The sequence below is a fragment of the Podarcis melisellensis genome (assembly GCF_964234715.1).
Source record: "Podarcis melisellensis genome assembly, chromosome: 8".
NCBI classification, from domain to species: Eukaryota; Metazoa; Chordata; class Lepidosauria; order Squamata; family Lacertidae; genus Podarcis; species Podarcis melisellensis.
Window position 1 is genome coordinate 43,148,725 of NC_138540.1, and position 27,633 is coordinate 43,176,357.

At 45.1% G+C, this 27,633-nt stretch overlaps 1 protein-coding gene across 4 annotated transcripts in view; it reads right to left on the reverse strand.

The window, feature by feature from the left end:
- The window catches only part of FANCA (FA complementation group A), a 38,725-nt gene extending 13,715 nt beyond the window's left edge, over nt 1-25,010 (reverse strand). For 2 of the 4 annotated variants that reach the window (XM_081920155.1, XM_081920158.1), the window contains exons 1-25: nt 24,276-24,303; nt 23,252-23,361; nt 22,154-22,232; nt 21,629-21,762; nt 20,786-20,881; nt 19,819-19,892; nt 19,438-19,550; nt 18,457-18,539; nt 17,674-17,707; nt 16,552-16,618; nt 14,565-14,677; nt 12,952-13,028; nt 11,883-12,024; nt 10,598-10,731; nt 9,518-9,628; nt 9,163-9,258; nt 8,838-8,897; nt 6,452-6,540; nt 5,389-5,449; nt 5,112-5,161; nt 3,773-3,849; nt 1,648-1,758; nt 595-737; nt 257-327; nt 49-148 (exon numbers count right to left, since the gene is read on the reverse strand). In XM_081920155.1, coding sequence (XP_081776281.1) covers nt 49-148; nt 257-327; nt 595-737; nt 1,648-1,758; nt 3,773-3,849; nt 5,112-5,161; nt 5,389-5,449; nt 6,452-6,540; nt 8,838-8,897; nt 9,163-9,258; nt 9,518-9,628; nt 10,598-10,731; nt 11,883-12,024; nt 12,952-13,028; nt 14,565-14,677; nt 16,552-16,618; nt 17,674-17,707; nt 18,457-18,539; nt 19,438-19,550; nt 19,819-19,892; nt 20,786-20,881; nt 21,629-21,762; nt 22,154-22,232; nt 23,252-23,361; nt 24,276-24,288 — 2,238 coding nt within the window. In that variant the 5' untranslated portion in view covers nt 24,289-24,303. Of the gene's footprint in view, nt 1-48; nt 149-256; nt 328-594; nt 738-1,647; nt 1,759-3,772; nt 3,850-5,111; nt 5,162-5,388; nt 5,450-6,451; nt 6,541-8,837; nt 8,898-9,162; nt 9,259-9,517; nt 9,629-10,597; nt 10,732-11,882; nt 12,025-12,951; nt 13,029-14,564; nt 14,678-16,551; nt 16,619-17,673; nt 17,708-18,456; nt 18,540-19,437; nt 19,551-19,818; nt 19,893-20,785; nt 20,882-21,628; nt 21,763-22,153; nt 22,233-23,251; nt 23,362-24,275; nt 24,304-24,871 lie in introns of those variants that run through there. The other 2 variants (XM_081920157.1, XM_081920156.1) reach the window with 2 other exon arrangements.
- Between the last annotated feature and the right edge of the window lie 2,623 nt (nt 25,011-27,633).

The window sequence follows — 27,633 nt, forward strand, 5'->3', positions numbered from 1 at the left end:
GAGGGGTGCATGCATTAAGACATCAGCTCATCGCATTGGGAAACCCACCTGATGATAGATAAGCTGGCAGAGCCTGCCCAACAAGGATGGCAAGAGTCGGCGGTGCCCACAAACCATTTTCACAAAGAGGGATGGCCAGGCCCCTTGCCTGTAAGGAATACAAACCATGCCATCATATTGCTGCCAGAATGAAAAATTATTTCTGTGTTTAACTACGTTCCAGAAACTTTAAGTACCTAGCAAATGTTATTTTTACCTGTCTGGAGGGAGGAAGGAGGAGGCAGCCATTACACTCTGGCAGAACGATGTCAGAAGAAGATCAATAGCCTGAAAGAGAGAGGCTGGTTGTTGATTTCTACCCCAGGGACTTTGTATCTGGTGTTGGTGTCTAGCAAGCAGAGATACAAGCTCCTACTACGCAATTATGAAGAACTGAGAGCTACAATTCTCATATTTTGTCTGACAGGACCGCAACAAATACTGAAAATATGGCTCATTGGTTGGATGGGTTCCCAACATTTTATCTCTGTAAAATGATTCTGTCTCAGGGATGTTTCAGTGAAGCAACTTAGAGCAAAGCACGTCTGTACGCACCCCTTGATCCTGCTTTTCAACTTCAGGAATGGAAAGGTTTAGCTTGATCCTAAGAGTCAGGGATGCGGCCTCATCCTCGTCTTTCATACGTCCCAGAACGCCCACCAGTTTATCAGAGACCACAGCAATCTGAGCTGGCACCTCTGCAACAGAGAACAACATAACAGAACAGCCGACAAAGGAGGCGAGTGTATATCCAGCTGCTGAAGTTCTTTAGGAATTTATTTTAAAACCTCATACGCAAATTGTTCTACCACCCAGAACACACAGTGCCACCGGCATATGTGGCGTTTGATTCCATCTGAAGGAAGCGGGAAGTTTTAACAAGCAATAACATTAACAAGGGAGCAACCAGGTTTAAGTGATGCACTTGAGTACTAGAAACAGACCTCGAGCCATCTAAAGCAGATTAGGCCAGGCCTGCATCTAGCAAGCCAAAAAAGTGGGTGGGTCTTTTTCAGTCAAGAAAAAGCACAACATTTGCCAAATACTAGGTGCTGAAAATTAAAGTGAATCAGACAACTATGTGTGTGTGTGTTTGTGTGTGTGTGTGTGTGTGTGTGTGCGCACACACACACACACACACACACACACACACACACACCGGTCCAAGATGCAACTCCAACCTGCTTCTCCCAATGGCTTTGCTTTGGCCCACTGACCAAAACAAGCCATGTTAAGTCGAAGGGGATGACATAATACCCTGCTGGAGTCCTCGCAACACCTCTTCCCGTTGGGGCCACTTGGAGCTGCATGACAGTTTCCACTTCAGCAGTTCCATTTGTCCTTTGGCCACCCCCTGAGTAGGCCAGGTTGCACCTTCTGGACTGTCATGCCTGGTTCATCTCCACTTGCCCAACCAGCTACCCCAGGGATCTGCAGAGTCTCCCCCTTGGGGTTGTCTTTTACCCCTGAAGTTGGCTGATGATGCGTGAGGCCCACAAACATCTTACGACACAGGCTCACGTCATCTGCCAAAGCAGCTTGCAGGCATGTTCTGTGCTGTTTCGTCCCCATTCTCTCACTGTTTGCCGCCCGATTGCCTTCACTTACCATCATGCTTATTCTGGTCTGTAATAAGCAGCCTCAGTGTGTCAAGTTCGGCTTTTAGAAGTTCCAAGGGCTCCCTGAGATCACTTGCCTCAACTTCCATTGATTCATCTGCTGAACACAAGAAGCTGCTGCTGTCTTATGCCAGGATCAAGCTATTTGTAAAGTTAGCCTTGAATTTTCTATTGTATTTAAAATGTTTCTTACCTTCTTTCTTCTATTGTATTTAAAATGTTTCTTACCTGCCCTTCAGAAGATTCTAGGGCAGCGTACAAAATGGTGCAGGCAATTTACCCAACATACAAATTGTGATACTGTATATAAATGGCCAAGACTGCTTACAGGAGCAGGCTGATGGTAACTCCTATGCTGAGAGAGCTATACTGGTTGCCAATTTGCTGCTGGACCAGGTTCATGGTTCTTGTGCTAATTCACAAAGCCCTGAAGAACTTGCGGCCCCAAGTACCTTAAGAACAATCTGATTCCTTATGCTCCACCTCAATCACAGAGATCCTCTGATGGGCTGCTTCTTGGGGTTCCCCACACCGCAGAGGTTTGGTCAGCCTCTGTTAGGGACCGAGCCTTTAGCGCAGCAAGCCCTGCCTTTGTGGAACTCCTTAGCACTAGAGGTTTGGCAGGAATCATTCCTGCCAACTTACAGAGATCTCCTAAAAATTGTGTTATTCGGACAAGCCATGTGAATTTGTTTTTGCCAATCAGTATTTTAGTGATGTTTTTATCATTACTGTAATTTTGGATGGTGTTTACCACCCGGTTGTAGTTTTATGCAAGTTGAGTTTTAAAATGTTTAAATAAATATAAATGCAATATAAAAGCAACAGCAAAATGAAAAAGCAGATTAAAAACTCATGTTTAAAAACTATGGACAAGAAGAAGAAAGCAGCAGCTCCAATTACAATTCCATTCAAAATGCCTGGCGCAATAGAAAAGTCCTTAACCTTACACACCCCTAGGGTCCCAAGCAGAGAAAGGTCTTTCATCAGCACTTGCAAACAGGTCCCATTTTAACCACAGATACCTAGGAGTTGAACCTGGGGTGCTCTGTATGCAAAGTGTGTGCTCTCCACCAATGAGTTATAGTCTTGCTACCCCCTCCTCCCAATGGAAAGTGCATTTTAGTTCAGCCTGTAATATAAACACTGTCAGCTTGAAGCCCCCCTATTTTGATGGAGCAACCTCAAAAGACCATTTGCAAGAGTAACAGCCCACATTTTTAACGAGGTTCTTAGACAGTATGCAGACTATTGACCTACAGTGACTCACAGCACCACCTCTCTAGGTCTGGTTTAGGGCACTCAACCTAAAGAATGGACTGGAATTTGTGCAATTGAACAAATTCATCTCCACATACATATCAGTATTAAGCCAGCTCAGCACATTGAAGTCTCCAGGCTAATTTAGCAGCACCGTTCATTAATCCTGCTTCACTGGCGTGATGCCCCAAGGCTACATATAACAGACAGTGATCGTTTTAGAGCTAACAGGCAATGCAATTCCATCAATATCAAGCCAGCTGCATTAAAGGACAAAAGCAGGCTAAATCGTTTTATTCACTTCTGCTACAGGACCAGGAATTTAATGGAACAGCCACTAGGGGCCAGTGTCCCCACTTTATCTGGAACACAAATCATTCCTTTTGATTGCTGCAAGCTGCTAAAAAGCATCACTTCACCCTTGATTTCTGGCACTCAGGACCTCAAGCTGCCCAAGCCTGAGAACAGCACCTGAGTTTTCACATTAAGTAGAAAGGTCCAGAGTTCTTTAGAGGCAACAGCAGGACGCATCAGCTCCAGTTCATCTTTTGTCAGAATTGTACCAGAAAACACAGGGAGCATCTTGCACAGCCCACATTGCAGATTAACAGGCATGGAAGCTCCACACTGAATCACTTTTGTGGTTTAGCAGCAGCATCCCCCCTTTCTCTTTGCAGCAAGGAAAATGCCAGCACCTCCATAATGCATTTCCCCATTACACAACCACAAAAGAGGCACTATCCCTGGGAAAATGCCAACGCTTCATATTTGTTTTAATACCTGGGAGGAGGTGAGCAAAGAAGCAGCATTTGTTTTGCTTCATTCTTACCACTAGGCAAATAGATCTTTCTCACCCTGCAAGAGCTTCTCTTTAACAGCTTTGCATTCTTCAATGTAAGTGGCGTACATGTTCACAGGAATTTTCTCAGCCCTGTTTTAGGAAACAGAAATGTTTTTATGCCACCACTCAACCAGCTTCCAGTTACCATCATGACGCAGTTGGCATGTCACATGCAAATGATGTTTTAAAGTGAGCCAGGGCATGCAGGTGGCTGCCCCTTTTACTGGCTGACCAAGTAAGCAATAGAACGGGCCAGAGCTACAAACAGGAAGCTTTCAATTAACATCAGGAAAAAAACTTTTTGTTGAACAGAACTTGATCACGATTATGTAGATGGATGTTGGCCCTAGGAAAAGACATTGCTTATAAAGCACTGTCTGGAACCTCTCCTGTCATCCCACTTCTCTATATGTGCAGAAAAGAACAGCCAAAGAAGTGCAAAATGGCTCCACTATGGAAGCAACCAAAGAGATACAGTGGTGCCTCGCAAGACGAAAAGAATCCGTTCCGCGATTCTCTTCGTCTATCGGTTTTTTCGTCTTGCGAAGCAAGCCCATTGACAGCTTAGCGGATTAGCGCTACAGCGGTCTAGCAGCTTCTAGTGATCAGCTGTTAAGCGGCTTATCAGCGGATCAGCTGTTAAGCAGCTTAGCGGCTTAGGAAAAGGGGGGGGGAACCCACGGGGACTTGCAAGATTTCTTCGTCTTGCGAAGCAACCCCATAGGGAAATTTGTTTTGTGAAGCGCCTCCAAAACGGAAAACCCTTTCGTCTAGCGGGTTTTCCGTCTTGCGAGGCGTTCGTCTTGCGGGGCACCACTGTAAAGACCATTTTGTGCCACATGGGAATATTTTCTTGCACATGCAGTTAATCAAAGAAGAAGAAGAAGAAGAGTTTGGATTTGATATCCCGCCTTTCACTCCCTTTAAGGAGTCTCAAAGCGGCTAACAATCTCCTTTCCCTTCCTCCCCCACAACAAGCACTCTGTGAGGTGAGTGGGGCTGAGAGACTTCACAGAAGTGTGACTGGCCCACGGTCACCCAGCAGCTGTATGTGGAGGAGCGGAGACTCGAACCCGGTTCTCCAGATTACAAGCCTACCGATCTTAACCACTACACCACACTGGAGTAGTGTACCACCACACCTGGAGACCAAGAACAGTGGACCCAAGAGGCAGAGAGGTCTGTGGGCATTCAGAAGTGTGGTAAGACCATAACACTACTGCATTACGTGGCTGCAGGTGCAGAGATAACTGAGCATCATGGGATGTCACATCAGGTGATGTCAAACGTCCCCAGTATGAAGCCTCTAATACCAAAAAACAATTGCAGCTTTTCAGAATCCACTTCCTTACCTCTTAAGGGAGTCTATCAAAGCCATGCGAGAGTCGGGTGTTTCAGGAAGCTGCAATTAAAAAAATAAAATAAAAAATAGTGTTTTAATATCCGTTTTGACATTGCTGATTTAGATGCACATGGTTTTTATGCTGCAGCTCATTCTGAGTGTGAATGTGCTTAATAGAACAGTAACCTACAAGTTTAGGAATACATAAAACAGAAAAGCAACCAAAACTTTCAAAAAAATTTCATTCGCCACCCAAAATTGGAGGAAACAAAAAGAAGGATGCTCACCACACGTGGCGCAAGTAAAGCAGGAATAAAATGCGAAATGTAATAGGACCGTCTGAAGATGCTGAAACACAGGAAGGCAGATGCGGTAGAAATTAATCACATCTGGAACACACAGTGCATCTTGACATTTTTAGGAATGCCTTAAAACAAACCTACTGGTTTTTATTTCAAAAAATCACACAGAAAAAAGTACTTCAAAAACACAGCATGTGGGCATATTGTTGTGATAACCCATTGATATGATTAGCTATAGGGCAGTTCCACAACAGGAAGGACTACACAACACAAAGCAGCCTTTGCAGAACCCAATGAATAAGAATCTAAGAAGAGCCCTGCAGCAGCTGGATCAAACTAAAAAGGGTCCCTCTTACTCCGGCATCCTGTTCTCACAGTGGGCAGCCAGGAGCCCCCAAGGGAGACTACAAACAGGACCTGAGCGCAATGACATTTTTTACTTCATTGGGGCATTCACAGGGAGCCAGGCACACCCTCAGCTGCAGCTCACGACAGCTTCCTCAAGGCAAGAGGGTCCATTCAAGGGCAACAGAACAAGCAAGCTCTGAGCTGCAATCCGAGGGCCACAAGCCCCACAATTCCCCCCCTGCCCTGAGTGAGCTACACTGAAACAAAAGAGGAAATGCACAAGAGGGGGACTGTGCCAGACCAATTGCTGGAAACTTCAAGAGAAGAGAATCCTGCTTGCTGGTTTCCCAGAGGCATGTGGTTGGCCACTGTGAGAACAGGATGCTGGACTAGATGGGCCACTGGCCTGATCCTGCAGGGCTCTTCTTATGTTCTTGGAGGGATGCTTGCAAAGGATGCCTTTTTAACCAGAGTTGGGGAACCACCATTCATGGGTGTTCGACTCTTTTCCTCCTTCCACGTTCTTTCCACACACAGCAGCAAACACTAGACAAACAGCTACCAACAGGTTTTATTATTATTATTTTAGACAGCAATTCCAGCTCTTCTTCTTTTAAAGCCTTTTTTCCCCCTGACCATATTGTTTGATATGTTCCTAGAACAGAATATTTTGGGGAGCTGAGAGATGAAGATATCATACCTGGCTTCCATCACACTAGTTGGGATTTTTCCAGTGTTTTCAAATATCTGAATGGCCTTTTCAACATCATGAAGTGCCTGGCAGTGTGGCTGACATACACACACAGAGAGAGAAGCAACAGAGGAGAGAAGAAATGTTTTTTATCTCTTTTTGCACAACTGATCCAAGTCTTTCTTTCCTGCTCTATTGTGCTTTGTGACTGCTTTTTCTGTGCCATGGGAGACATGGCCAGTTCAGCTGCATAACAAATACTTGGTGATGGGGAACTAAGACAGCATAACAGGAGCAGAATAAGATCACAATCAGGTAAAAGATACTCAAGTGGATCTTCCAAATTTCATATATTTTACGCCTTGGGGCTTAAAGATTCTGCTGTTAAGTGTAAATGGCTGCTCTGGGTAAAGTCAGGCAGAAATAATGCTGTTCTGGGTCTGGCACAAATGAGCAGACACAATAAAAACTGCAAAGAAACAGCAAGAGCCCAGGAAATCCATTCTGTGATTGGGGCCCAACAGGGACATAAGAAGAATGAAAAACAACCTTTCCTGCAGGATACACTGAGAAATTGAAATAAGAACTCCCTGAAAACAAACATAGCTATAGCAAACAGCTTTTATGTATCACACTTAAAAGATTTGTTATGCTGCATTTCCACCAGTAAATTCCAGCATCTCTGATCAGACTTAAGACAGAAATAAATGAGTAGAATAATATTGGTCCGAACTAAACGAACCGGAATGTCATGGTTCGTTTTTGTCATGGAGATTAAAATTGGACCCACTTACACTTTTCTGTCTGCCTTGGACGTAACTGCACAAAAGTTACCAGTCTGCAAACATTTTACATGCCTCGTTCATCCGCCAGCTGTATTTCCACACTGGGCTTCCTTCCTCTGTTTCAGTGCTGAGTGCTGAGGAAGTGCTGAGCACCGCAGATCACCTCCATGCAGAGCCTACCCACCTACAGCTACCAAGCAAATGCTCAAACACAAGGCTGCTGTCAACCACCCTTTTTCCCCCTGACCATGTGTAATTAAAGCTTTTGCCTCCTTTCAAAGTAAGGCCATGAGTTCTAAGACCTGCGGGCGTCAGGAGAGGTGAGATTCTGAGTAGAGAATGAGCATCAAAAGTGCAGGGGAAAAGGGAGGTGGGAATGAGTGGGACTGCAAGATCAAGTTAGGCCCTTGAAAGACCCCAAGGGAAGCCTCCGAAATTGAAGCAGAAGCCCTGGAGGAATGTGCCCCCACCCCCAAAAAACAAAAAAAAACCTGAGCTCTGATTAGTAAAAGGGTTTCCCTTCTTCAACATTTGGTAATTGCTCATCAGATGTGAAGCTGAAGAAGGGCATTGATAATGCAAGGTAGTTTTCATGGTGCTCAGAGAGACCCCATTCTTGGATTAGCTCCCGGCTACCTGAACGGCCGCCTCACTCCCTCTGAGCAACTTCTTTCTGACCACATTTAAATCGTGCAATTCCCTTCCTCTTCAGGAGGACTACTGGCCCCTCTCACTCTCTCAATTTTCTGCTCCCAAGTTAAGACCTTCCTTTTTCAGATAGGCTTTTAATTTGCCTGGTTAGTGCAAAATGGCTGATCCTGCTGCTTTGTGCCGGTCCTATCTACAGCAATGCATAATTTGTTTGTGTTTGATGTCATTTAAACACCAGCCAAAGTCCTTTTTATTTTCTCAGGCCTTTTAATCCTTGGCTCATTGACGTTTTTGTCCTGCTTGGTGTCTGTTTTTAATTACACTGGCTCCTTTTATATTACGGTGCCCTAATGTTTTTACTTTAATTTTTATCTAAATTGTGATTTTAACTTTTCGTAAGCTGCCCTGAGAACCTGTGGAAGGGCAGAGTTACAGAGCAACCAAGCAATAATATAAATAAAATGATAATAAAACTTGAGGTAAGCCACCCTGAATATCAGCTTTTAAAATAGTGGAAGGGTGGAACAGAAATCCTTCAAGTCAATACATGCCCACTTTACCCTTCAACAGAGCCTTTTTACTCCCCTCTCCACCCCCAAGTCCAGCATGCATGTTGCAGTGCTAGTGTGGCAGTTCAGAAGCAACCAATGTGGTGCCTTTCAGATGCTACCCAATTCCAACTACCATCAGTCCCAGCCAGCATGGCCAATAGCCAGGGAGGATGATGGGAGTTGTAGTCCAGCAACATCTGCCTACCCTCACATTGGTTCTCCATGTTATAACCTGAAGATGCATCACGGTAGCAGTTGTAAGCCTTAAGAAACATTGTAAAGTCATATTGTTAATGTTCTCCCCATGTAACCAATTATTAAGGTCAAGTCTACACTTGAGAGAAGTTACCACAGCAGCAAGTCATAGAAATTATACTTATGGGGTCAGTCCAGGTGGTTCTTGTGTACCTGCACAGCTTCCTTGACAGAAGACAAATCCTCATAGAGACCCATGTCTTCTATCGCTACCTGGAAAGCGTTGAAAGAAAAAGGAGCACAGGTGAAGGCATGGTGGTGGAAAAGGGCAGGGGGCTTAGTGCAAAACAAGACTCATCCCTAGAACTGGTTTCCGACAGCTCCGGGGCTAATCTTACCTTTCCTACCCTGCACAAATGCTGCCAGCATCCCCTGCACACCTGCAAGCGAGGAGGCAGTTTCCAGGTAGCTGACTAAGCCCCTGCACCTCCCTCTTTAAGAGGCTGAGCCCCAGAAATGGAAGAAGCCCTTCACTGACCTTGAAATCAGCCAACCGGGTTTTGGCGAGAGTGATGTATTCCAGAAGAAAGGGGCGGTATTTGATGGGTACAAACGGCGGGTGCATGATGTGGACCTAGAGAGACAGTTCAAATCAAGGTTAGGCCAACAGTCGTCACGCCCATTGAATGCCCCTAGCAGTTTTGCACATTCCCTCCCAAGGTATGGGCTACAGAGAACAGATGCAAGATTTATTGTACACAAGTACACTGCATGCTGCCTTTTTGTATGAATATGAACAAAACAAAAAAAGCATAGAGCACTTTACACTTCCTAGAAGTTCAAGCAGCAGTTAAAATCTAAAAATAGGTGGCAAGATCCTGTCCATGTCTCACCTTCAGGTATTGAGGGGCTTCCAAGGGCACCAGCTCCGACAGGAACTTGAAGAGGAAGACTAAGGCCTTCTTATTGCTACTGTGGAAGCCACTGCTGCTCCCAAAGGCAGCCTGGAAAGCGACAGCAACACACAGAAGACTGTTAAACTATGCCCATCACTGAGACGAGGGAATTCATTACTGCAAGATGTAGTGACGGTCACCAACTTAGACAGCTTTAAAAGGAGAAAAGGCAAATGCATGGCGGAAAAGGTGTCAATGACTGTGCTACCTGTAGGACTAGAGCTACTGCACACCACCTAGGAAACTGCCTTATACCAAGTCACACCGTTGGTCCATCTTGCTCAGCATTGTCTACACTGACTGGCAGAGGCTATCCAGGATTTCAGGCGGGAGTCTCTTCCAGCCCTAACCTGGAGATGCTGGGAATTGAACATGGGACCTTCTGCTTGCAAGGCAAATACTTTACCACTGAGCTATGGCCCTTCTCCAACTGGATGGGGAAAGAGCAGGAGAGGGCTTGTGCTCTTATGTCCTGTTTGTGGGCTTAAAAATAATCTGGAGAGCCATTGTAGGAAACTTGCAATCGGCTATAGCAGGGGGGTGCGAACCTGTGGCCCACCAGATGTTGCTGGACTCAAAATGCATCATAGTCCAAGAAGAGTTAGAGCCCAACATCTTCTGTAGGGTCTCAGGTCCCCCCTCCCAGCACTCTTGGGATTCTTCTATGCAGTGCTGGTCCAGCCACTTTTCGCTCCAAGTTTGATTTATGATATATTTACGTTTTGAGTTTTCTGTTCCACATTCCCTTTGCCATTTGGATGAATGGTGTGGGTTGAACAGCAATGCCAAATACAGCTGTGCTAATGCAGCCTTGCTCTATTTTGATTTAAGACCCATCCCAGCCAAATGCAAAGCACCTTCAAATCCTAGTTTCTGGTACAGTAGCTCACTCCTGTAGAGGCTTGGATACCCTTCAACACACACACACACACACACAAACACACACACACACACACACACCGTCCTTGAGTCTGGCATAACAAGTTTCTTGGGGAAGCATCTTCCATTTGCTCTTACCTTAAACCATTCTGCATAAGACATGAATATCGCAGGGCCTTCCAAGGCTGCCTGGCGGACTATTATGAATGCGGTGATCATGTTTTCCAGGTCATAGTCCTCAAAGGCTTTTCTCAACAGGCGATCCAGGAGGTCTAGAAGAAGCACAGCAAGATCTGCAAAATATTACATACCTATGGGGAAACCTGGATGCTAATAAAAAAAAAAGGCAACCCTCTGTTCAAAGATCAAACAAGACATTGAATACTCTTTTTGCAATTAAAAAATGCCAAAGAAATTGCTGTAGACAATAACAGACAAACCTGTTGTCTCAGTTCACAGGCCACAGCAGCAAATGTGCTACTCTTTCCCACTGGCCCAAAGCAACCCAATGAGCTTCATGGTTGTATGGGGATCTGAAGGTAGGTCTCCCTTCTAGTCCAATGATCAACACCAGAGCTCCTGTCTCATATCCCCCAGCTGACAGATGTGTGGAGGGCGCATAAGAAAGAGAGGTCATTTTTTTGTTGTGATATGGCTATTGTGGAATAATTGCCTATCACCATCATTACACATGTTTAGCTGCCTGGTAAAGATGCAGCTCTCTCAGGAGAGTAGTTACTGATTTCTGCTGATGCTGCTACTACAATATGGGGAAGTCCTTTTCTTCTTCTTCTTGCGGACTCCTATTGCATCTACTGCTACAGTGTTGTTGCTTTTTAGTTTAACTCTTCACTGAGCATTTTGATTTGATTGTTTTTACTGTTTGCTAACTTTAGTTTGGGATCGGTTTTCAGAAGAAGAGCCGGATATGTGTATTTTCTTTAAAGGTAAGCAAACACATACTGATCTCATAACCACTTAAAGGGTTCTAAAGCTCCAACATTATACAACCACATTTAAATCTCTATATATTAATGCTCATACCTGAGCATGCACTTCCAGCCTTCCAAAGGTAATGGAAGAAGCTGTTCTCTGCAGAATGGGGCCTGGCACAGTACTGCAAACATATGAGCATATGCCCCCTCCAGGTGACAGTTTAAGCCGCAATTAATAGCAGTTTAAATAGTCTCAACATAATGACCCACAGCTAAATTAAAAATTCAGAGAGAGAGAGGAGACTTGGCAAAGCCATCCAAGTCAAATTGATAATATTTGGCAGAGAAGCCAATATTATTTGCGAATATTTCTAAAACACCAAACAAGCAGCTGTGAGCATCGAATCACACCAGCCATTTTCCTCTCATGTCTGTTGGTTCTGCGCTTGAAAGACCAGCAGCAGCCCAGACATCTTCTCCAAACATACCTTTAATCAAGTGTTGTGCTTGAGGATGACAGACTAACAATGTAGACACACAGGAAAGGACATGGTGCCAATTCACTTCACTTGTCTCTAAGACCAGCTGCAAATGATGCGTCAGCTCCTCTGCTTTGAACACCACAAACAGCTAGAAGGGAAGGAGGAGGAAATCCTTTTGGAATCAAAGGACGCTGGGGCAGAGCACCCAAGAACACATTCGTGGTTCACTCCTGACCATCACACTGCTGATCAGTGTTAGACAGTATTAAACAAAGTGGAATAATGGTCTGGCTCATCCTAAGGCAGCTTCCTATATTCCAGACCTGAAACCCAACCTAGAGGAGCTGGGGAAGCAGGAACTCCCACTTCCACCAAGAGATCTCTATACTGCCAGTGCCCCTGAAGAGCCGCTGGATCCAGACTTCCCTGCCCAAGCCTGTAATTCTCCACACCAAGTGCCTGGTTTCCTGCTCAGTTCTCAGAGTGTCACTCTGCATCTCCCAGAAGATGGTGAGTCAGGCAGGACCTTCAAAGCTAGCTGCCCGTGAGGCTATCCAACAGAAGGGAAGTGTCTATATATAAGCAGAACTGAGAAAAGAACTCTTATCCAAGCTTTCTGCCCTGGAGAGATGAATCCTCTCTAAGGCCAGAGCCAAATGGCTTCCCTTCCTTGCAAGCAAGCAAGCAAGCAAGCAAGCAAGCAAGCAAGCAAGCAAGCAAACACGCTGGATACTTCTCCTTGCTTGCACATCCCCCTTTGATATCCCCATTCTGTTTTGCAAGCCTCTTGGCACAAACAACATTTCCCCAATGCATTGTTTGGTTTCCTGGCCTCAGCTTACAAAGCTATTGGCTTTTATTTTTTTTGTTCCGTGAAAGAGAGCAGGCTCCAATTTTGCTATAATTGAAGCATGCTACTTCTGAAAAACCCAGACGCAGCACATATCATGTTACAGGGACTGTACCAAAGGGTACAGTTCCAGTAAGCTGCACGAGCTCCAGGAAATAATAATAAACAAGGGTTGTGCTAAAATGTGAGGTGTTCCTGGTCAGATCCCACAAGGAAGAGACATACTTTGCGGTACAGCATGGTGAGCACTGAGCTGGTTCTTGCAAAGCTCCAGTCTCTCTGCAGATGAATGGCTTCGAAAGCTGTGTTCAGAGAAGACAAAGGGGAGGGGGGGAAATCTAACTTTACAAACCAGTAAGAGCAATTCTGCCAAAGGATAGCAAAATATCAAAGGCTTCCCTTGCTTATGCCTTGCAAAATAGATCAATTGTTTCTAGCAACTCCTAAAACTATTAAGCCCAGGGCCTCTTTCACTTGTTCTCTTGCACATGCTGCTCGCTGCATTGCTAAGGCACTGAGTGAAAAGCTGTGAGTTCACAGGGATGGAGGTGTTTGCATTTCCATAGGGCAATGGAGGGTTGCCTTTCAGGAAATACACGACATAGGATGAGTGAAAAGCAAGTTATCCGCATGATGCTCCAAGGGCTTAGTAAGCATGCAGGTGACTCCTGAAATTCTGCTATCTTCCAGAAGAGCTAAATGGTGACAACCTCCCTGGCTGATTAATAGCCAGCCATTCTACTGGAGGCTGTAACATACTGTAACATTTACAGTATGTGAAAAGTAATTGTTAGCATTAGAGCAATGTGTATTTTGCTTTTGTCAGCCAGTTGGTTGGCTTATTTAGCTGGAAAATGGTTTAAAAAGAAGAAGTCTGAAATACAATTTTTAAAGACTAAGGAGCAGGAGTGAGAACATTCAAGCCTAGGCTGTTCTTTTTCCAACTTCCACCGGAGTCCCGACTTCTCCCACATGCTCCTGGCTTCATGTTTTCTGGCCTGGACCTCTCCATGTCCGAGGGCTACACTGCCTTTAGGACAATTTGTCAGGGGATGAAAGCTGGCAGTGGGTGGGGTCGGAGCCCAAAGTGGAGGGAGCCAGCCTTCCTTTTCGCTCTCTCCTCCTTGCAATGAGCTTGGGCAGAGGAGTTTTGGAACCAGGCTGAGGGTCACATGAACTGAGGCAAGGAGCTGCATGGCCACCTCTGCCTTAAGCCTATCTCTGAAGACCTCATCAAACAAGGGTGGCATTTTAGAGACAGTAGCAGGGCCTGGGTCAAAGGGTGGGGGCTCTTCAGGAGTTGCTGGTTGCATGGCAGGAAGGAAAAGCAGACCCTCCTGAAATCACCACCCAGCTCTACATCAGGTACATAAAGAGTTATGCCCAGTATGATTAACTCCTCTCTCATCCCTGGAGTCCTAGCTTTTTTTAAAAAAAAAAAAAACTAAAATAAAATCATTCTAAAACCAGCAATACATCACCAAACACATCAAAAATACATATTATCATTACATCATTTAATAATTACTCACAACATACGTGATAATGTAACCAGTCATATATTGTACGCTGGTCAACATTAACTTCCAGTATTCCCTAATTTTGCAGTATTTCTAACAAATGAGAGTTAAGTCCACACAGACAAAATTACCATGCCAACACTTCTGCCGTTAACTCATGGAGAAATCTGGCGCAATCTTAAGGGAAGGGTGTGTGTCTAAACATCCATTTATAAAAGCTTTGTTTTAAATTCACACTCAGTGCTAACTGGGGCACTGACTTCCAAACCCATCTTCTCTACAGGTCTGTTTCCCAGTTCCCTTGATAGGAAGCCCCACCTGTTAACTGAGCGTTGTAAGTAAGAACCTGGGTCAAGGTGTGACTAAAGAACTGATGCAGAGACTCCGGAGGGACTGTGCCTTGGGATGCCGTCATGCCAAATACGCAGAGCCTGGAAATGGAAAAGGAAGCTCTAAGTCTCAGTGCTCAAGAACAATGACTCATCAGAGGTGAATTGCTGATAATGGCTCTAATTTTCTTAGTATAAAGACATTCACTAGGAGGGCTGTCAAAATGAATGTAAATATTTATCCATTTTAACATATGCAGAAAAAATACACTAGATTCCCCCCCCCCTTGAGAGAGTTCAGTCCAAACTCCTTAGAGCTCTCCTACATACAAGTCCCCAGATGCGTTACAAACTCATGGGTTAGACCAGAAACGGGGATGATGAGATTGGAGGCTTATATCTGCCTAACATCAATCTACAAATGGCTGACATTGAATCTGCTCCCCCGACGAATAGCCCCACTGATCCTCTGCGACCAGTTCCAGTCAGGCTGGCAGACAGCAGTCCTGAACACCCTTCAGAAACTTGGTTTTGCCCCTCAAGCTCTTCTAAGTCTGTGGCTGGGCCAAGCAAAAGCTACAGTTAGGCAAAGAATCATAGACACCGAGAGACAAGGTGCCCCAACTAAAAAATTGGAGAAATCGAGAGAGATATAGCCGCACCGGCAGCATATCTCTTCTTTCTCGTATCCAAAAATGCAAGAGGGGCTTTTACACTCGCCAGAAGCTTGGCCCTGCCCTCGCCGGTCCTAGAAGAATCCTTTTAAAAAGTCCCATATGCTGAGAGACTTTGCACCTGTTCATTAGGGGATATAGGAAGCCCAGAGCACTTATTCTTTAGATGTCCCTTTTATGAAGAGGCACATAATGAGACCATTGATCCCCTGCTGGTGAGGCTTGCTGACCTCTGGGAAAAGCAAAAATTCGACCTTTTCCTGTTAGGCAAAGATCATAAGATGACCTGGATGGTCGTCAGATTCTGTGTACAGATCTGTAGGCGCAGACCATCCCCCGACTCAAACTAGTTTGTTAAGAAAATCCGCAAACTCAGACCCAGTGTATTCTGGGTCATCTCTCTGAGGTAGCTTATCTTAAAGTTTTAAGTGTCTATACGCTTATCACATTTATAAACTTCAAATTTATTGTTGTACATTGTTTAAAATATTTGTTTTCCTTCTGGGATTGTACCTCCAAGTGTGTTTTATAAGCTGGTCTCCGACCGTAATAAATTATCTATCTATCTACACTAGATTCCCTCACCACATAGACACAAACCCTGTTGCACAAAAGCAAGGAGTGGGGGTTGGGGAAGAAACTCGGAAGGAATGCAGATGATCAGGAAAAGGTTTAAACATACCAACTTCCAGGAACTGAACTAATTGGGTGCTATAAATAGGCATATAAGGAGAGAAAGCAGGTGGCATCTGCAGTTTGCAGCCTGGAGAGTAATGCTGGCATAGGAAGCTCAAGGTAAAACGTCACCAGTCACAACTGCTTCAGTGATTTGTGGACTTTAAAAACAATGCCTAGGATTTCCTTTGCAAGTTGCACATTGGCCAGGACTGACAGATAAGGAATATAAGCACTGGGACACTGCACCAAAACAGTGGACCATCTATGGAATCTACAGAGAACAGCTGCTGGACACTGAGGTTCTATTCTTAGGGAGGTTATCACACAACACAAATGACTCATGTATCTTTAGGGTGAGAAGGGAACCGAAACTGCAGGCCACATTCCATGAAACCTAGGGCGGGGGACCTCTGGCCTTCCAGATATTGTTGGAGTACAAAACCCACCATCCCCGACCACTCGCCATGCTGGCTGGGGCTGCTGGACCACCAGTTCTCCAGCCCTGTATTAAACAATGTGCTTGAATAGTTAAGAAGTGCTCCCCCTGACGATTTCACCACTCTCATAGTAATGCATAACCCGCTGTTCTTTGCAAAACCTCTAGAGTGGGGCATGGCCCCTTACCAGCACTTCGCTGCCTTCAGTGTGGAGGCCTCTTCCTGCTTTTTTTCAGCCACAGCATCGAGCACCCCTAAAGAGAAACAAAAACAAAGTAGCCTCAGTGGGAAACACAGCTGGAAAGGACCACCCACAATATGAAAGAAGCCGTTTGGGAGGCACACATTTAAGGAGATAACCTCATTTAGGAGAGTGGTGGAAAGGAACAATTCTTCTCACGTTGAAGCTATTATGAACAATTTCTTAAGAGCCAAAGACTTGGAAACAATTAACCCTGACATTGAACCACTCTAAGAGGTTTGACGTGCACAGATTTAGCTCTGAAAGGTTGCCCTAATGTTTATACGCCAGAAGTAACTGGAGCAGGACGATTTGTTGTGCCAAGCGCCTCTAAAATGAACGTGAGCTGCACATGAGCAGGTGGGGAAAGGCAATCAGAACAAACAAAAGCACCAGGAGACCTAGAACCCAAAGATTTACAGGTTTTCCTGCCTTCCTGTTGCCGTGCAAAGAAACAGCTGAAGCACATGGCAACAAACAACAGATGCAGTGTAGTCACTAACTTAAAACTCACTTAGTGGTATACCTGCGCAGGTAGCCAAATGTTTCACACCAGCAGAACATTGTTGCACAAGAAAATGCATAAGAAGGTTGCTAGTAACTTCGTTGCACAACAGATTGTGCAACGAGTTTCCGCCAGCACAAATGCTGCATTGGATTACCCTGTTGCAGGACATTGGAATTCACAACCATCCACTAACGCATGAAACCCTGGTCCCAGGGGTGTTACTACAATTCAGAGAGATGTGCAACATGACGCTTTGCGGTTCGTTCTCAAACTCCAGCAGATAATAAATGCTCATTTAGAAAAGAATTAGTGCCAACTATGAGGCAGCAGTCAAAACATGAGATCATTCCAGCTACTCCTCTTTCACATTACAGCTCGTTTTTATTAGCAATCCCCAGCTCCCTACAAATGCAGTGGTATCTGGAAAGGCTAATTACATACACAGCACATTCCAGCATGTCAACAACACCCCCAGCCGTCAGAATAGGGAGAAGTATCTCTACTGAGGTGTAATTATAATTTAGATCCCAATGCAATTTACTTCTACGGGCACCACTTACATGTCAACATTCTCTCAAGTACAGCACAGCAGACCTGTTTTTTTTAAAAAAAAAACACACACACATACAAATATAATAATTATTAGCTTTTCATCAGATATGTTCACATAACAGACTCTAAGATGCTCTGCCTCTTTCAAATGTAAAGAGAAATACATTTGTCAATCAATTAAGTGCACAGGCTTCAATGGAGTGCTGCCTCCTTCCTTGATGGAAGGCATCAGTCAGTAGAACAAGGGATGAGGTCATTTTCCCCATAGGCCCTCCTCCTTTCCCTAACGCTACTTGAGAGGTTTGGGGAACTCTCTTGGGAAGGCATGGCGGCAGAGGAATTGCCAAAACTTACTTCCTCTCCTCTATGGAGGAAAGAAACAAGGATGAGGAAGCAAGTGCAGGCTTTTGAATAGAAGGCAGTGACTCTGGGAGAGCATCGTCTTGTATCCTGAAGCTTGCATGAGCTTTCAGAAAAATTCCCAAGGTCCACAAATTCACTGTTGAGGGCTAGGACTGCTGACTTGCCTTCTCTATGGGCTGCAAGCTAGCAACACAGGAAGCTGCCTCATATGTACCAATAAGAGCAGTCATCCACCCAGCTCAGTACTGTTTACATTGATTGGCAACCTATCTCCAGAAATGCAGAGACAGGTGTGTCCCAGTCTTCCCTGAAGATGAAGGGAGAACTAAGCTCTTGCTGCTGAGACTCTAGTTTCATTCATCTCACTGGTGCGCCAAAAACCATTTTATTAAGAACGACAACACTTAGTGATTATGCATTGTCCTTACTTTGGAGATTTTCTGCAACTGCAGCTTCTTTCCCATCTCAAATGTTTTCTGAAATCCATTATGAAGGAGCACAGTCACAAAGTCTACAAATTAAGAGCAAAGCCACTGTCAGCATAGTCCCAGCATACCAAAAGGGAAAGGAAGATAATCTAAAAGGGCAGCTCTTTGCCCATCTTCCCTGAGGGCTGCTGAAGACCTGCATGCCCTGAAGGATGGCAAAAGTAAGGGAGCTCAGGCCAGGGAGCACATATACCATCAGTTCCCAGTTGGCAGGAGAGGACTCTCTCTTCATTTCACAAAATGCATTTGTTTTAGTGCTTAAATTGTAAACCACATTAAGTGCCTCGGCAGAAAGGTGGTGTATAAATCCAATGAATAAATAAATAAATAAATAGAGGGAAGTTAGGAGGGAACAAAGGAAGGCTGAAGGCAACAAATGGTGTCTGGAAATCCCTTCTGTACAGAACAGGGTTCACCTTTGGTTTATTAGTTTAATCACTAAAGAAATAAAAATTAAATTGTTAATGAGGAGAATCATCAGACCCGGAATCGTCTTAGTCAGGATATTCTGGGTCAAAGACCAGCTGAGCTAGGGAAGGTTCTGTTTAATTCCCAGGCAATTAAAGGACTATGCAGGGAAGGAATGAAAATCAAGAATAGAGAGGGGTAACTTTTCTCCCTCCAGATGTTGCTGGAGTAAAACTCCCAACTACTGGCCATGTTCCTGGGGCTGATGAGAGCTGGAATTCAACATCTCAAGGGCCACAAGCCATCCCAACCCTGGCCTAGAACACCCAACAGAAGGCAGAGATGGACTGGCATCTTCCAGCCCTCTGAAGGATTCCTAGGCTTACCAATGTGCAATGGCCACTGCCTTCAGACACAAAGGAACCTGCTTCTAGTCCCCACAGAAGCCAACATCTAACAACCCCCCGCCCCACTGACTGCCCCATACCAACTGTGTTCCAAATCAGAGCTTGCCTGTAAGCATGGACTCCAGTGTCTCTGTGTCCAAGGAAGGATCTTGTGTTTGATGGCAAAGACGACAGAGACAACTGCACAACCACTCCTCCAACGCAGCAGCATCTGGATTACTGAGAAGAGACAACACCAACTGCAGTTCCCAATATTATCTTTTTCTAGGGACTGCTTCCCTGACCCACACGTCCCCCCACACACCCTAAAGCTGCAAATCTTTTGGGTCACTGCAAATCTTGCTTAGCACTCTATGTGCAGCCTTGTCAAATGCACCTTTATCTTATGAGTGTAAAATACAAGCTGCCCCAGACGAGGAGGCCAAAGAGCTGACCATATTTCATGTCAAGCCCAAAATCCTAGCGAGTCTTGGCAGCCTCTACTTACTTCTCCAGCAGCTCTTGCAGGCTGACAATGTTCTCTCTGTGTAACCGCCATGCAACTTCCAGAATGAGTGGGCTCTGGGGGAAATAATGCTAACATGAAGCTCAGGAGCCGCAAAGAGGTATGGCCCAGCACCCACAACCAAATAACTCAGCCACTTGGCTAAGGCTCAACAGCTGATTAGTGTGGCCCACGTAGTTGCTGAAGGCCCACATCTAACCACAACCCATTTGCTGCCTCAGCTGTGGCAAGCTATGAAGCCATTGTCCTGACATTTTGTGAGAGATCCGTATATAAATACTTTGCATGAATAAATAAAAATGAATAAATCTCAGAGGCAATAGGATAGCTGGCAAGGGCCAAGTATTATTTAAGTACTACAATGCTAAGAGTTTATTAAGAGGCCTGCGCTCTTAAGTTTGCTACTTAAATTGTTTGCTGGCATCAGAAGAGGAATCCTGCATTTCTCCCCAACAATGTAAAGGCACTTGTCAGCATTAAGGCATCAAAGAGGAGTGAAGCTATATGAAGAATGTTTTTTCAGCACATGTGTCTATAGTTGGAGTGGGGAATCTGTGGCCCTCCCAGATGTGGTGGGGTTACAGCTCCCATCATTCCTGACCACTGGTTGGGGCTGATGGAAGCTGGAGTACAGTGGTACCTTGGGTTACATGCGCTTCAGGTTACATACGCTTCAGGTTACAGACTCCGCTAACCCGGAAATATTACCTCGGGTTAAGAACTTTGCTTCAGGATGAGAACAGAAATCGTGCTCCGGTGGCGCGGCCCCATTAGCTAAAGTGGTGCTTGAGGTTAAGAACAGTTTCAGGTTAAGAACGGACCTCCGGAACGAATTAAGTTCTTAACCAGAGGTACTACTGTACCACTAACGTCCAGAAGGTTGCAGGTTCCCCATACCTGATATGTAGCATTTCCCTCTTAACACCCCATATTTCTATAGCATTCTTACTTGCAACTTCCAGGTTTCTTGAGCGAACTGCAAACGGCAGAAAGCATTGTGCGTTAACAAATCCTTCAGAGACTGAAGCAAGCATGACAACTTTTTCTGTAAATGAAGAAAAGAGTACTGTTTACTTAAAAAATGATAATAAGTAGCCAGCAGCTTTCAAGGGTGCAGACTCTTTATCTCCCTCCTTCCCCTCTCCTTGCAGCTGCTTGTACCAGACAGGTAAAGTGAAGGGATTTGGGGCGATGAAGTAAATGGACTATAAGAGGGCAGCATACAAGGAAAGCAGTGCAGGGGGGCTCATGGGGGTTTCAGTGCATTTAAAATGTCTTAGATATGAGCTGAGCTATTTCTCAGTTTCAGGGAGGGGAGTGAAATCCCATGTGAACTGCAGGGAGAGCTCACCTATTGTAATGCCAATCAGACATCAGTAGGTCACAGAAACCTCAGAAGGAAGTTGCCAAGCTGCCCCCAACAGCCTTCCCCAACATGATACCCTCCAGATGTTTTAAACTACAGTTCACATCAGGACCAGGCAGCATAGATGTAAGATGCTGAGGCTGATGGGAGTTGTAGTCCAAGACATCTGGACATGACCACAGCAAATGAAGCATGAGCTAAAAATATTTCACTTTCATCACAGAGGAACTGCAGGTAAACCCAAATGAGTGCCATAATTCCTGTTTGCAGACCCTCTAATTGAGGTGGCATTCTGTGTGAGGAAATAGGTTGCCAACCTCAGCCTTTAGTTCCTCTAATAAACATTTACAGTATATACTTAGAGACAACAGCAGCACTTCTCTCCCACTCTTGCCATGCCCAGAAATGGAATCCCTTCCTGCTTACTCTCTGCTCTGCATTCAGCATCACAGCTTGACCAGACTCAGCAGAGATCTTCTCAATGTTTCCAGCTGCTATTCTGGCTGACAGGATTTCCACTGGCACACCCAGCATGAAGGCCTGATCCTGCAAGGCTGAGACTAGAATGTAATATCAGAGATGGAAGTGTGAAAAGAGAGGGGAAACAGGGTTAGCAAGGACAGATTGTGCAACATAACCCTATCCATTCTTGCACCTGCACCATAACACCCAAAACAGAAAGTGGGAGGGGATATATTTCAAGGGAGAAAACACAACTTGTTCTTAAAAGTTCCCAGGATAAATTTCCAGCATTTCTAGCTAAAAAAAAAGGCTCAGGCTACAAGGTTAGGAAAGGTCATTGTCCCAAAACTTGGCAAGTTGTTGCTCCCAGTTGCTGTTGATAGTCCCAGACTAGACAGAATGTTGATCTGAATATTTTTATCTTTCTGAATAGATTAACTTGATTTTCAGCAGCTCCCTCTGGCAAAACAGATAATCTCTTGCACCCACCCACAAATTGTTCTGGAACGGAAGCTTCATTGGCTGGACTAAAGGAAAGTAGCTGCTTGTTCCACTCTGAACTTCCCACCTGTAAAAATAACACACAGAGAGACATGTTCATCTTGTTTATTACTTATGTTATCAAAATGCTTGGGCATACTTGTATAGCAAACATTTTGGAGTCCAGAAGGAAATGCCAAAATTCTCTGAAATGGAAGAAGGAAACCTTTGCTCATCTGTTGCCCTCCAGGTACCTTGGACTACAACTCCCATCAGCCCTAGCCAATGTTGGCCCAGGCTGATGGGAGTTGTAGTCCAAAACATCAGGAGGGCAAACAGGTTGGTGAAGAGAAAGGGAGAACATTCCATAGATAGGGGACTCACTCAGTTGACAAATCTGCACATTTCTTTATTCAAATAATTTCTCCCGTTTCATAGAGTAAGATGATGTCCAAAGGAAGCAGAATGCAGGAACAACACCCAGTGGCCTCGGCAGGTTTCAGATATTTATCCACACATTTTCTTTTTTAAAGGACAATCATTTTATGATTAAAGGAAACTTAACAGGTAGTAGTGTAGAAAATGTTCATAAGAAATTAAGGCTGCAATCCTAAACATACTTTCCTCTAGGGAATTTATATTTTTACTATGGAGTTTAGAGAAGGTATCTTATAGAACTGGCTTTTATGCAACCATTTGTATTTTAAGATGATTGTGGGTTTTTATTGAAGTATGGTTTTATTGCTGTTTTTATTTCTTGTATAATGCCTAAAGAGATTATTTTCTGAGGCATCTCATAAAATACAAACAATAAATAGGCAGTAAGCTCTACTCAGCTCAGTGGGACTTATTTCTGAGTAAGGATGCTTAGGCCTGCCACTGTAAGGCAATTTTGCTCCCCATGGACTTACTATTCTCTCTCCAATAAGAATCAACTCCAGATATTTATTTTTAGTTTTCTGTATTTACCCCCCACCCCCAGTGCATACTGAGGACTCCTGTCCAGAAGCACAATTTAAACCAGGAACATAAACACAACACTGAAGTTCAATGGGAGCAAAGCAGGCACCAGGAAGCTGTTGGAAGTCAGCACTGCTACTTTCTTACCTCAAGCAACAGGTCACCCAAATTGTGATGGCAACTCAAAATATGAAGAGCTGCCTCCTTCAGCTTCTGTTCATTTTTACGTTCACATTTCTGTTTCTTGGATCTTCCAGCTTTTTTTGGGAGGGTGGATTGAGAGAAACAAAGAAATCTTAGCCCAAGAAGGCATGCCACTAAATTTTGCTAAGGTGGTATGGTATGGTAATTGGTTCAAGCTGAGTTGAACTCTGTGCATCCTGATGGAGAATGGGGAAATATTTCCATTTCCAGTAGCCACTTTTAAATACGAGGGATGGGATCCTAAGATAACCTAAGGAAGTTCATAGAAGGAAAGTTTGAGATTCTCTCTTTCCCACTGTAGCCTCTCCAGAGGTCCAGGGCCCTCCTGAACAACATGGGTGTTGTAGAAGCTGCTGGAGTAAGGAACAGAGAACTTTTCTTCTATAAGTTTTTTTAAAGTTAACGTTTCTGAGGATCCAAGTCCCATTTTGGGCAAGCCTCCCCTCTCCCAGCACCCCCCTCTATTCAACATTATTAGGACCTTAAGGGAAAGGGAAAGGGACCCCTGACCATTAGGTCCAGTCGTGGCCGACTCTGGGGTTGCGGCGCTCATCTCCCTTTATTGGCCGAGGGAGCCGGCATACAGCTTCCGGGTCATGTGGCCAGCATGACTAAGCCGCTTCTGGCGAACTAGAGCAGCACACGAAAACGCCATTTACCTTCCCGCCGGAGTGGTACCTATTTATCTACTTTCACTCTGACATGCTTTCGAACTGTTAGGTTGGCAGGAGCTGGGACTGGACAATGGGAGCTCAACCCATCACAGGGATTCAAACTGCCAACCTTCTGATCGGCAAGTCCTAAGCTCTGTGGTTTAACCCACAGCGCCACCAACCAAGATACCTTTTTGTGCATGCACACAAAGGCTTATACCCAGAACAAACTTAGTTGGTCTCTAAGGTGCTACTGGACATTTCCCCCCCCCCCCCATTTATTTTGACTGCTTCAGACCAACACAGCTACCTACCTGAATCCAACATTATTAGGGAGAGCCTTACTAATCCTGGGGAGGGCATTACATAGGTGAGTAGCAATCACTGTGGAGGCATGTCCACAAAAAGCCCAAGATGCAGCATCAAGATCAGGGATGATGGGAGCTGTAGTCCAACTAACATCTGGAGAACCACACACTCCCTATTTTTGGAATAGACAGTACTGGGCTACATGAACAAACTGTCAAACCTTTTATAATGATACAGTTTCCTATGCTCACCTTACAGGTTAATACACCTCTCAGGGTGGTTGTGAGAAGGCTCTGAGCTGTTGGAAGGTTGCATAACAAACGTTAACCTTTAGTTTGCCCTCAGGTTCAGCCCCCAAATCAGCTTTCTGTGCCAGAGGCTCAACACAGGACCTCTTCTATAACAGTCAACAGAGCCCCTGAACATGCACAAAGTACTTCTTCCTACACAGAGAAGGGCTCATTCCACACTGCCTCCCTAGTAAAGAGAGCTTCTGGGCATATACAAAGTACAACAAGAGATACAAACACACTGGGCAAGAGCTGCAGCCCTTCTAAGGAGAGCTTCTGAGCATACACAGAGTGCAACTACTACAACCTACCCAAGAGCGCAGAAAGGGCTCTTTCTCCCGCAGACATCGCTTCCTTCCCTTCGGCTCTCCGAGCGCGCGCGCGCACCAACCAACCAGCGCGCCTTATGCCCTCATTGGCCGCCAGCAGGGCGCCTTTGCCCAATAGGAAGAAGAACTGGAGGAATGCCCTTTGCCGTTTCCTAAAGCAGAGATGCGGCCATTTTGAGAGTGGCGGGGAGGAAGGTCAGGGAGGGGAGGCGCCATCTTTGTGGTGGCGGCACAGAAGAGTTAGGCCGCGCCCGTCCAGCAGTCATTAGTGAGTGAGTCATGGAAGGGGTGGGGCTGGTAGAAGACAGACGCCTTGGGATAGCAGAAGGCTCACTAATTACGGCATGGGCGGAAGATTGCACCGCTTCCCACCCCGGTTATGGTTTGGCTGAGAGTTCTGCCTATGAATCTTTTACAAAGATCTGTTGCATCTTTGGGAATTGGAGCTGCATTTATCAAAAGGGCGGCCACCGCTGCGCTATTAGGGGTGTGTGCAAATATTTGCACGCCTTGCCTGAGAGGCTGCTGCTTGTGCGTGTTAGTTTAATGAAAGGTGACTCCCTATAAGAGAAATGTTTATGGGCCTGGACCCTCAGAAGCACATAATATGCACGGGGGTGGAAGGAAAGCCCTTTGAGCGTATGCGGAACTGGCACTGTTGCAGGCACCACTCTTTCGCCCTTTGTAACAAATCGATCTTTTAAGTGTGGCACCACCTACACTCCGGAACTCCCTGCCTATTGACATCAGGCAGGCAGGCTCCATTACTGTTTTCAGTGCCTGCTAAAAACAATTTTGTGTAGGCAAGCCTATCCAAATAAGCAGAATGCTGATATGTGTTTTAATCTGATTTTTATCTTATTCCTAAATCTAATTATTATTTTAATATCTTAAATAGTTGTTTTTAACATTTTTTAAAAGTTCAATGTTTTATTTTTTTCTAACTGTTTTGAGTGATGGAGGGTTGTTTTTTTTTAGCAATCAAGCAGTATATATTTTTTTCTTTTTTAAAAAAAGAAAACATGTGCAGTGTGTTAAAGGCAGGAGAAGAGAACACAATTGCTGCAGTTTGGTTGGCCTAGAAGGGTCCCTTTACAGTAGCTCAGCCTTTGCCAGACTGGCCCTTTCCAGATGTTTTGGACCACCATTCCCATCGCTGGCTGGGGCTGATGGGAATGGTAGTTCAAAAGATCTAGAGGGGGACAGCTTGGCAAAAACTGCAGTAGCTGGTTTCTTCTTAACCCCCCCCCCCCACAACACACACAAAAAAGAAAAAGCAGAAGCCTCTGGCACTTTGCCGAAGAGGCCATAAGGTAGTTAACTGCACAGTGTGCTGCTTTAGCAGGAATAACTTCTGTGGTTTTCTCTCAGCAGGACTGGCTGGGTTCCCATCTGCAATGTGTTCAGGTTGGCCCAAGTGCCCATTAGCTGCTGCAGTTCTTCATTCCTGCTAATTCATTTGGAGCCTGTGACCGGCCAAACAAGTGAAAAACCCAGTGACCATGTCCTGAGGAGCAAGCACAGGCTTGGTTTCGCTTTCCAAGAGACCAATTAAGAAAACTGGCTTCTGTTGGAACTGTCAGGAGATACTTTAATTGCCTTTCCCTGACTCTTCCCTTGTCCTATTTGCCTTGACCCTTTGCCATCTCCTGGCCCAGTCAAAGCATGCCTCGGGGAGCGCTGGGAGGAAACTTGATTTCTTGGGATGCCAACCTTGCCCCCTGAGTATTATTCCTCCAGGGGAGCAAAACATGACCTAGCAGCTGGCAAGGGAAGGATAGGAGAAGCACATATTCTGCTACAGCTTGGGCCAGTCGTGAAGTGTGCATGGATCAAATAGCTCCTTGCTGTTAAGGCTCTGAGAGGGTGAATAGGCAAGATCAAGAACCCCATTGGCTCAGCCTGGGGACATGTCCACTACAAGGAGAAGAGTCCTGCTGGATTAGACCAAAGGGACATGAAAAATTGCTGTCAGTTATTTTGTTGTTGCTGTGCATTTAGAAAATAAAATTTTTAAAAATAATAATTGCTGTCAGCATCTGAGATTGAAGTGGGGGTTCCTTTCTGAAACTGGTAGCGAAGTTAACCTGGCGGCACAAACCTAACCACATCTACTCAGAAGTGAGTCCTGTTGAATTCAGTGGGACTTACTCCTAGGTGTGTGAGGTTAGGATTGGAGCTGGAGACTCCCACCTGTTGTGCTTCCTGCCAACATATCAGAAACTGCCCAGGTCCATGTCATACAGGTGACAACCAGATCGCCCCCCCACCCTGGAATAAAAATGCTGTTACCACAAACTTGACAGTAAACTTTGACTTAGCAATAAAAGATATCCATTTACTTCATTGTTCTCGTTCTTGCAGGGAGAATCTGTCTCACTTGGGTTTATAGCTGTTTATATGGTGTTATAGCTGAACATGGTGCTTTGGAGGATAAGCAAAAAAAGGTTGCTTCCTGCCCCAGTAACTTACAACCACAGTGTGGCACAGGAGTCAACCTTGGGTCTCCAGATGTTGTTGGACTACAGCTCCTATCATCCCTGACCACTGGCCCCGCTAGCTAGGGATGATGGGAGTTGTAGTCCAACAACATCTGGAGACCCAAAGTTTATAAAGGCTGGACTAAAGGAAGGAGAGACAAGGGCAAAAAGTGATGATGCACACAATTGCATTTGCAGCTACATAAGATTTCGTTGCAGTTTGGGGAAGGTTCACAGGTAAGTGGTATAGCATTTGTCTTGCAA